Here is an 11,079-nt window from a genome sequence, read left to right on the forward strand (position 1 = left end):
TCTTATTTCATTTATGTTTTAGGCCAGTTCTAAATGTGATCAGCATTACATTGTGTTCTGAGATCAACGAACTGATGACTTAGTTTGGATTTAACAGAATCGGAAATAACTGGTATTTTTTTTAAATTGTGTATTTTTTTTTGTTTGTTGTTTCTAGATTCTATTTGGGGTTTAAGTGCTGTCAGCAATGTCTTCCAGTAACATAATTACACAGTAATACCTTACGTTTCCTGTCAACATCTACAAAACCCCGGTGGACAGCCTTGGTGAAGAAACCCTGCACATGCCATGCAATGTTGCAGTTTCTCACATTCAGTTGTGTGTAGGTTAAAAGGGCTGTACAAATTAGTTGCATCCTGGTCAGATCAGGAATTGCTGCATATTTGTCAACTCATCATTGATGATGCAAATCTTCCATGTCACAACATCCCAAAAGTCTAAAGGACTGAGATTTACTGACTTGGAGTGTTACGGGCCCCTTCAAAGGCCATAAAAGAAGAATGAGTGGATACAACACCAGTAACCATTTGAAGTATTTTGAGGCCTTTATTTTTAAAACACAAGTCAAGAGTATGTGGACAAAAGCCCAGGCATGTTGGCATATGCCTGGGAACCGCTGAACTGACATGTGCACGCCTCCTTCTGGCCCTCTGTCATGCACAGTTCTCCTTCAAGCCTGGACCCATCGGCCCCTTCAGGTTTAGATGACTGCTCCAAGGTGTGGACCTTCTTCAAGTGTGGGTGAGCGGCTCCTCTCCAAGTATTGAGCCAGAACCTCCCACATCCGTGCATCTGGCTCACATCTCCACTTGTCTCACACATTGGCCATGTGGAACGGAAGCCCCTCGTCCAAATAGACCAAAGTCCCCATCTGACCTTAGGAGCCTCCCATTCTGGTACCTTAATGGAAGCACAGTCAGCAGTCACAGGAGGACATTGGAGTACAGTGAATTCATTGACATTTTTATAAGTGAGGAAGATAACTGAATTTTTATAGGGAGAAATTTCTTGCAAAACCGGACTTGGGATAAAAGCCTGTCTCCTAGAAACACCTGATCCTTTTGGTCTTCCTTCATTGAAAACCTTGAATCGCTCTTAGTCTGATCCCTCCCCAATGGCAACCTGCCTTGGGAAGCCTCACTACTGGCTGAACCCCAAGACAAAATCTCCATCTGGTTCATAGGGATACTCAAACCCCTCCACCACGTTAAGGTGGCGATTCTGCGGAGGGGTCACCAGCAGATCGCGATGGATGTTTAATCCAAGGGATTCCCCCATCCTGAGCAAGCACAAGGCAACAGTGGAGAGGAAAACTCCCTTTAAAAGGGAGAAACCTCCAGCAGAACCAGGCTCAGGATGAGCAGCCATCTGCCGAGGCTGGCTGGCTTCAAGAGGGCAAAAATAAAAAAAACACAATCATGTCAGCAAATCTCTGAAAGAAGACAGATTTAGTTACAATATTATTTTACATTACACATGTTAAAAAAGGGACATGTAGGAAAGTAGTGCTGCCGTACTGTTTTCAGAGCTTATGTTTGAATATGTTAATGCTCTCAAACAGTTTGTGTTAAATGAAACAGATTATGTAAAAGTGTCAATGTTTTCATTTTAAATGGTGGAAAAAACATATATTTACAACTTAAATTCACAACATTGAATTGTAGAGGTTGCCAATCCATCCCAGGGCAACACAGTGACACGCAGGACAAACAACCATGCAGCACACACTTATAAGTAAGGAGAATTTGGACAGGCAAATTAACAGGGATGGTTTTACTGTGGGAGGAAGCCGGAGTACCCGGAGAGAACCCACGCATGCCACTTTTACTATCTCTGAACTACTTTTCTTCAAGGCAACAGCTCTAACAACTGCGCCATAGTACAGCTCCTTAGGAAAATCTAAGGAAAATTTGGATGGGCCAATCAACCTAACAGTGATGGTTTTACAGAGGGAGGAAGCCAGAGTACCCGGAGAGAACCCACACATGCCACTTTTACTATCTCTGACCTTCTTTTCTTCAAGGCAACAGCTCTTACCCCTTACATCCTTTTTGTGATCTTCATACAGCTAGTTCTCCATGCACTTTGAAATGATAAAGGCAGGTGTATTTAGGGTTTCCCCAGTTACTATTTACCTCTAGATTCACATAGTGAAATGAGCCAACGTTCTCAGCCTGTAAGCCAAGAGAGATACAAATTAGGGAGGTTAGATTGATAATCCATAGTTACAAATAGACAATGGAAACAAAGGAGATCCGTCTTAAAGTGCATCAAAGCCTAGTTCAACTGGTCTTGCTGTAAATATATTTTGCATAGTTTTTCTCAAGATAGCAAGGCAATTATACTGTTATTTTGCTAACCAGAAAACAAAATGTTATGTAGTAACACTGTGATTTTATTCTTTGTTATCAAGAGACAACAAAAATGATTATTTTGTGATAAGTGTTGACTTTTTTACACATATATGTTGTTGAGTACAATTTGCATTATAAGTGACTTATTTACAATTGTATGTTAAGTGAAACATATTTAAGTGTGAGGCATGATTTATTTGGATAGAGGAAGTCTTTTATTTTGAAGAATGCTTAACAGGATGTGGGTCTGTATTTTGTCACTGTCTTGCTTCTGTTGATTTTGGTTGCTAGGTAACACACAGCTGTTGCTGTTTCTCCTCAATAAAAAGTGAACAGAAATGTTCAGTGAAAGAAATCAGAGTCTCTGTCCTGATTGAAGAAGCTTCCACTCCGTAACAATAAGAGCTTCACTTTTTGTTGTCAAGACACAATAAAAGTCTTATTAATGAGATTTATGCCAAGGGAAAATATATTTTCCCCATTAAATGATGGCCAAAAAAAAACAAAAAATTTTTTTCTTGCATCTGTTCAAGTTAATCGCTCTCTGTGTTTTGGAATAATTAGGGTTCAATAACCAAACTTTCTGTGGCTGTGCATGCAGGTGGGGCATGGTGTTGCATTTAGGCACTATTTCTAGACAACATAATTGCTATAAACTTGACTGATTAATTTTTCATTGCTATCTATCAGTTACATTCTCACTCAACACCTCTGGAAATGCCGAATTAACATAATATTTTATGGTATAAATAGAAATTTACATTGGAGCATTTTGAATGAACAATAATACTGTATCGGCCATTTTATTTAAAGTGGGTTTTTTATATTGAATGATAGTAATACCCAGTGAAGAAACTTATGGTTGTATGTTAGGAAAGATGCTCAATATTTATAACAGGGTCAGTCACTTTGGGCTTCTGTAATAACTATTTGTAACTATTTGGTTAATAAAACGTTAATTTGACATATTTACAGGAAGTTTGAAGGTCTGTAATTGGTCTCCATTTTCATCATAAATGAAAGTTCCCAAAAGACTCTTCTCCTCTTTTAAATTCTTCTTCCCCTGAGACAAAATTAGAAAAAAATGCAGTTCATTATCTTGTTCTTTCTAGATATGTGAAAGTTGGTGTATCTAAAAACATATCAGATCCTGAGATGAGCAGAAACTTCATTAGTGCAGACAGAAGGTTTGCATAGTTTAGATTGTGATCAAATGATGTCATACTGAATCATTGCTATCGCATTTTAAAGGCTAAACAAGACTAAAGGTGGATATATATGTTTTACAGTTTTGACACTCGTTTTACTTGACTTACATAGACAGAAAATTCTCTAGGAGCACTAGAGATTGAGGAGGTTGGGGATATACTTTTAGGAATATGACCCAGAGACACATGAGTGATGGTGGCTTTGTGGGACAGCGCTATCGATAAACGTCCAGGGAAATCTGCAAAGGCCCAGCATTGTCCTGGATTCAGACGAGTTCTTCCCTGAAAACAGAGAACAAAACAAAGTTTAGGTGGGCTACCAAGACTAAGAGAAAAGAAAATCCTCAAGCCTAATATTATATCAAAAAGAAACATCACTTTTCCTAATATTTATTTAACGATCTGAGTGTCATTCAGACCTTAATAACGACGTTTGGGCCCGCAAGTGGTAGCTTTAAATTTACCCCTAACAATCGGCATTCCTTATGGCTCCTATATGATTTTGAAGTCATATTATGTAAAATGAGTGCTCCTGTTCAGAAAACACAAAAACAGAAATAATGTGAGTCAGAAAAATGTTATTCTGAAAAATTAAAAACTAGTTTATGATCTTATTTGTAATGGTTCACCTTGAGACTCCAGAGCAAAGTTGGGCAACAGATCTGCTTGTGGTAGAAGGTAGTCAAGCTTTGACTCCATCAACTGCAGCATGGAGAGATCTCTCTGATCCTTACTTCCAGAGATTGTAACCTGTACACAATATAATAGTTAACAGCTTGTTCTCATGTTTGCTCAGGAAAATTAAATCAGTGTTAAGATCAGAAAAAGAAAGCCCACCATGTCTGTTAAAGTTGGTGTGACAGGTAACTCTGAAGGTCGCGAGTGCAGGGAAATAATCCGACAAATACAAGCTGAAGAACATGAGCAGAAGATGTGAGAACATTTAAAATACAGGCTTTCTATAACACTTCAAAACTAATAGTTTGTAGAAGGAGAGCATTTACCAAAAGTGACGAAGATGCCAAAGATAACGAGACAGACGTTATGAAAACCCTGCATCCGAGTGTCCATCATCTGGTTTTCTTGGTCAACCATTTTCTCCTCTTGATTACGAAACCTTTCTCTAAATGTGTCCATCATCTGGTTTTCTTGGTCAACCATTTTCTCCTCCTGACTATGAAACCTTTCTCTAAATATTACCTCCCCATTTACAGGGCGGTTTACAGGGCGACCTGTTCTGCACCTCCATCTGACCAAAGACAGAAAATATCATATACAAATGAGTAAAGATGCACATTGATCTGCAAATGACTGTATAAAGCATAAAAGTTTTAAAAAATGCTGATTTAATATACCTGTAAGGTGTATCATTATATAAAATAACTGGTTGTCCGTTGATATAATATCCATTTGTTCTCAAACGGTCACTTCTTCTTAGCATGACTGTAAAAAACACAAAGACATGGAAAGGTGGTGGGTGACTGGCACAAAGCCAGTCACCCACCACTAGGTGACTGGCTTCATGTCACCCAGTGGGTGACACTGGGTCTACATGAAAACGATCTACATTTTCATGTAGATCATGAAAATGTTGATCATTTTCAGTCATTTTTACTATGAAAATGACTTACAGTACAGTAAGTCATTTTCATAGTAAACACTGTAAATTTAATAATGTACTGAAACATAATTTAATGTCAATTATCATTTAGTTACCTATCAAATTGAATCTATCATTTCATGTGTGAAAATCATAAGATTTCTATAAAACTTGAAGAACAATTTTTTTTAAACATGTAAAACTCCTTAATATTTTTCTGCTGTTTCAATACTCAATGAATTTCGCAAATATGCACAAAAGGTGCTAAAAACACTAATTAGACATTTGATATTCACATCAAAAAGTTACTAAAATGGTTTGATGTTGAGCTAAAAAAAACTGATTACTAAAAACTTGTCTTGCTTAAACTATTTGCAACATCGTTGGAACAATTCCTTCAAAAAACTAGCACAAAATTACATTTTTTTTCTTTGCCTCACTAATTTCTAAATAAATACTTACCTGAAAAACTGAAGCTCAACTGAATTTCTTGAAGTAATATCTTCGACTCTCTCTCTTCAAATGGATGAATTCCTATAGGAACTGCTCTCTTATTGACAAACTTCCAAAAGTGCCTGATGACAAGTCAGTCTGTGACATCACAATGCTCAACAGAACCTGCCCACAATTCATTTCTGGCTCTTTTAAATTCAGTCCAAACATTTAAAAAGATATAATGTACAAAAAAAAAATCCATTCTGCTGTTAAATTAGTGAATCAAATCACTGCTCTCAACAAAATCAAGACATTTTTACTTCCCCACTGGCATTTACATGCAGCTTTTAGACATGTTTGATAAAAATTTCCGTTAATACTGCAGAGCACTTTATCTGCACGGACACACTAAATTGTACATTTCCTGTTATAATTTTACAGTTTAATATCCACATTATGTACATTTTGACAAAGTCATCCTTACATCCTACATCCTGGGTCATCATTTAAGGAGAAAAATATATTTTTTTCTTGGCATAAATATTTTTGTCGGATTTTGTTTCTTTTATAACCCGGTAGGCTTTATTACTTAGTCAATTTAAAAAAATATATATATATATGTGTTTCTTATATATAATATGTGTATGCATTATTCTTATGTGCTTTTATGATTTATTTATTTTTTTTAGATTTTCTTGGATTTTTAGAAAACAATGAAATGAAAATGAACAAAAATTTAAGATTAAAATGAAAGGTTGAAAAAAAAAAATAGAATGGTTTGTTAGAGTTTTTATGTTTTATTGAAAAATAGAAAAGTGTTCCTTAACACAACGTTTTGACTATATTCAGTCTCCTTCAGGCAAAGGCACACAATGAAACTGCAATTATTTGTTTACAATGTCTGCACTGTTTTGGCTCACAAGGGAGTGAAGGAGAGGAGCTTCTTGGCTTCGTGCCACAATGTTTTATTTCATAACTTGTTGTAGTTCTTTCCCATTTTGTATTTTTTAAGAATGATATATCTGTACAAAAGTTTTATTTAATGAATTAACATTTTTTATTTAATGAATTCATAAAATTTTTTTTAATGAATTGACCAAAAATTTCTAAAAAGAGAAACATAAAAAAAAATAGGTTATATTTAGGATCAAGTTTTAGGATTAGATATGAATAGATTAGATTTAAAGGAAAGATTTAGGGTTAAGTATAGAAGAAAGAAAAAAATTATTAGAACAGGGAGAGGTTAGGTTTAGAGAACCTAACCTCTATAAAAAAATAGAAGAGGGAAATGTCAGGGTTAGAAGAAAGATATGGGGTTAATTGTATAGAAAAGGAATCAGTATTTTTTTAAATTTAAGGCTGACTCAAATCACTATGGGTTTCTTGATGTTCTCCCTCTATTTGTCATTTTGTTTATTTTTTGTTTAATACAGTAGGACTCTTTGTATTAAGTAAATATATCCACCTCCTTTCCCATTTTTTTCCTTTCAGTGTCTGTCCATGAAGGAATACTTTGAAGACCTGATATTTTAACCGAATGCCAATCGTGATTATTAAAATGTTGAACCAATTCTGTGTCTGTTTCCTTTTTGTGTATAATATTATATTTAGCCCGGTAGGCTTTATTGCTTAGTCATTATTTTTTAAAATATGTTTCTTATATATATGTATATGTATTATTCTTGTATGTTAATTACATATGCTTTTGATTTATTTATTTTTTTAATTTTTTTAGAAAACAATGAAATGAAAATGAACTAAAATTTAAGATAAAAATGAAAGAAAGGTTGGGTAAAAAGGAATGTTTTGTTAAAGAGTTTTTATTTTTTATTGAAAAAATAGAAAAGTGTGCCTTAACACAACGTTTTGACTATATTCAGTCTTCTTCAGGCAAAGGCAAACAATAAAACTGCAACTGCACTGTCCCTTATATAGTCTCCTCCTACGTTAGGCTCCTCCCTCTACGTCTGGCTTCGTGCCACAATGTTTTATTTCATAATTTGCCAAATTCTTGTTGCTAGAATTTGGCACCTGAAAGTGTCCCGCATGCGCAGTAGAGGGCGCAATAGCGTAAGCGTTCTCAGTGTTCTGCCATAAAAAGAAGTAGTGCTTAGTGTTTGCGGAAGTAAACATGGAGGCCAACAGTGGAGCTTAGCTTACATATTTGAAGTTGTTGTCCGGCCGGAGCAACATATTAACAACTTAATCCTCATTATAGTCCGTCATGGTTGTTGTTTTTCTTCCTGCTTGCACGTATCAGGACACAGAATAGTGAGATTTGTTGAAAATCAGTGACGTTCAGTTCGGATGAATGCGGCCAGGACGTTGGGTCGCACTTGAATCGGATACGTATAGGATATGGGTCACATTCGAAACAGAATCCGACCTGTGCTGTTCACACTGTCATGAAAAGATCAGATACAGGTCGCATTACGTCAAAAAAATTGGAATTGGGTCATTTCAGGCTGCAGTGTGAACGCACCCAATGTCCATTATGAAGAAAAAAGAATTGTATGGAATTTTTAGTTTTATCAAATTTATGAAATGATAAGTGTCTTTAATATAAGAAGGATGTTTCGTTGATAATGGGTTCAAATAGTAATCAATGAATTCGGCCGTTTGATATGTTTCACTTCTGTTCACTTTTTATTGAGGAGAAACAGCAACAGCTGTTTGTTACCTAGCAACCAAATTCAACAGGAGCAAGGCAGTGATAAAATACAGAACCAGATCTTCAAAATAAAAGACTTCCTCTATTAAAATAAATCATGCCTCGCACTTAAAAATGTTTCACTTCAGCTTTTGGGATAGGGTTGGGGATACGCTTGTGAAATGTACAATACAACAGTCTATGAGTTCCATAGACTCCTGAAGGCACTTCGGGGAAAAGTTAAGTGCCGCCCAACGGTGATGAAACAAGTATTCTCCAATACCAGCAAGTTTCATGTTCTTAGGCAGGACCAGTTTTTTATTCTGGACCTCCTAGACAAAGCACTGGCAAATTTCAGGCGAGAGCCACCTCCTGTGTCCTCGCCTGTATTTGACCAGGTTTGGGCAGAAGGACAGGGACACCATGGACCTGACGGACTTCGTCGATCCATCTGCCGTGGTGTCCCTGTCCGTCCATTTTGCTGCCCAAGTGTTTGCCCGAGAACCAGGCGTTCACCTACTGTTTGCGCGTGATGGTCTCCTGGAATTGGTTGGCCCTCATGGATTCCTTTACTCTGTACTTGGTATCCATGAGGCCACAAATTACCAGTGCGACCTGGATTGCCGTAAACTTCAGCTCAAACAAACATTGGTGGACGCCTTGGGTGACTCAGGCAAACTTACATTCCTGCAGTTGTATGTGGACAGTCCACATGTCCACATACAGATGCCATTCAGGCATCCCGTCAGTGGAGCGGTGGTGATGTGCCGGTTATCACACCCTCAGTTTCAGCGAGCCTTGCTCTCCCGAGCTCGAAGCTACATTGACCATATGGAGGACCTTAAGGACGAGATCGAGCTCCAGCTTGCCCTTAGGTTAGAACAGGTCCGCAGGTTTGAGGGTGGGATACCAGATGAGCTCGTTCCAAAGAGGTTCTTTTGCTCTTCAGCTCTCAGAATGCTCTTTGTGGACCATGCTCTCGTCATCCCGTTTCAAGACGGTGCGAGTGACCATGGCCTCATGGTCACTCTACGGAGGGTCTTGGACTTCTTTGTGCAGTGATTGGAGGGACTGTACTCCAGCTAAGAGGGGGTGGCGAGGTAAGATGCCTGCTGGAAGTCGTTCCAGTATGAACTGGCGTTAGAGATGTTCTTCGGGCGTCTTCTATCGCCATCTGACTTCCAGCTGAGCGTCAGCCTCGACACCATCACTGTCAACCCGAAGAGCCTCACACACAGGAAGGGCTTTATCGGGTTGGCCCCTCACTCTGCCACAAGTGCTGGTGAGGTGCCACCCCCTCTTCACCATTGGACACGAAATGTGCTCCAGATGTATCATCTGGAGCGCATTTTCCCAGTGTGCCAGGTGCTGGAGGCAGTCCCTGCTGTCCTCGGTGCTGCCCTCGTGCACTTGTTCTTCTGCGACGTCTTCAGACGCAACGATGACAACCCCTACAGTTCTCTCAAGGGTGAGAAAGCCCCTGGGAGACTGACTGGTGTCATCAAGCTGGAGACGTTCGCAGAGGAACTCTGCACAAAGAACTGTTTCCCTGCACCCTTCACCTTCGGGCGCGCACGAGAAATTGTAATCCAGGCTGGGAAAGACCCACACAAGTGCCTTGTTGCGGGCTTCCAGGCCCATGGATTACAATTTCTCCCAGATGTGAGGTTCCGGGACTTTCACAGGGCCCACAAGCTGTTCTGGAACTGCCGGGACTTCACAGTCCTTGAAGGTGAGGGGATAAATGTGGAACTGTCCCGGCTTGCGACTGCCACTCTCCAGGTGTGTACCGAAGTGGAGAGGCGGTCCCTCAGCTACTCTTGGAACCTTGAGAAGTACCGCGATCATGGCATGTCATGGTTGGGTAAGGTACTTCAACGGGTTCCGGAGAACGTTGATGCTGTCCTCTGCCTCAAGGTGCACATCTTCGCTTTGGCTATCGGGATGACCATGAATGGAGCCTATGTAGATTATGAGCATCTACAAAGTCTCCTTCATGAGATGACTCCCGCTAGTCAAGCGGTCCTCCAGAGGTGGAAGATACTGTCCCAGTTTAATCTTCCAAAAGTCTTCAACTTCATGGTATGGAAACTGGATGAGGACACACCGTACAGGGTTAGGGTAGGGATAGGGTACCCTAACCCTTAACTATAACCCATACCCCCTACCCTTGTCAAAGATATATAAATATCACCACCAAATCAAGAAAGTATGTTATTGTAGTCTTGATGCTAAGATGACTTGCTCCAACAGGAGGCAGTAGATCTGTCAACAAAAAAAGCCTGTTATAAGTTTAAAAAAAAAATAGCAGAACTACTAAAATCTGCACTTTATGTTGTGGGCCATTATAAATGCAAATCATTCACCTTTTATATATAATAATCAATTTACTTTGCTTTTTGTAAGTTTTTGCAGTACCGCAAGGCTCCACAGTATCACTGCACACCAACCTTAGCTTGAAGCTAACGTGTTACAACGTCCACTAACAGTCAGTCTTTATTTTTCAACAACGTCAGAAAATCACAATAAAATATTAGCGGGTTTAGCTTGACGTCTTCACAACGAAGAAACGACAGGGAAAGTCGTTTCTTCGTTGGATCAGAATGATCTTTGATACTACTGTACTGGATGCGAATAAAATGATTGCTTGAAACCACTACCTACTAACGGCTGTTAACCACTCCAACCGTTACTTTTAGCATTTCTTAAAGAGACAGTACCCTTTAACTTGGAACGATAAAAATGCACCAACATGTAATGGGGTATAAAGTGTAAATAACATTTCAAAGGGTTAATTAGCCCATAATTGCATTAACTACACAAATAAGGACC

The 11,079-nt window shown here is 38.8% G+C and overlaps 1 protein-coding gene across 1 annotated transcript; it reads right to left on the reverse strand.

The window, feature by feature from the left end:
* Nucleotides 1-522: 522 nt before the first annotated feature.
* LOC108166108 (SUN domain-containing protein 3-like) lies at nucleotides 523-5,676 on the reverse strand. Its single transcript, XM_081616967.1, has 9 exons — nucleotides 5,625-5,676; nucleotides 4,918-5,005; nucleotides 4,567-4,811; nucleotides 4,400-4,473; nucleotides 4,192-4,312; nucleotides 3,982-4,094; nucleotides 3,671-3,844; nucleotides 3,328-3,417; nucleotides 523-2,174 (listed from the first exon to the last, which is right to left on the reverse strand). The coding sequence occupies exons 2-9, from the start codon at nucleotides 5,001-5,003 to the stop codon at nucleotides 2,061-2,063; spliced, it is 1,017 nt and encodes a 338-aa protein (XP_081473093.1). The 5' UTR covers nucleotides 5,004-5,005; nucleotides 5,625-5,676; the 3' UTR covers nucleotides 523-2,060.
* Between the last annotated feature and the right edge of the window lie 5,403 nt (nucleotides 5,677-11,079).

The sequence above is a fragment of the Poecilia reticulata genome, chromosome 16 (assembly GCF_904066995.2).
Source record: "Poecilia reticulata chromosome 16, P_reticulata-male-v2, whole genome shotgun sequence".
In the NCBI taxonomy this organism is placed as follows: domain Eukaryota; kingdom Metazoa; phylum Chordata; class Actinopteri; order Cyprinodontiformes; family Poeciliidae; genus Poecilia; species Poecilia reticulata.

Bases quoted from the DNA above. Each gene is read 5' to 3' on its own strand.
- LOC108166108 (XM_081616967.1), bottom strand. From the start codon at position 5,003: ATGCTAAGAAGAAGTGACCGTTTGAGAACAAATGGATATTATATCAAC. The intron at 4,095-4,191 runs GTGAACCATTAC...TTTTCTGAACAG, and splicing joins CTTTGCTCTGGAGTCTCAAG to GAGCACTCATTTTACATAAT. The intron at 3,845-3,981 runs GTCTGAATGACA...CTCTGTTTTCAG, and splicing joins GCCCAAACGTCGTTATTAAG to GGAAGAACTCGTCTGAATCC.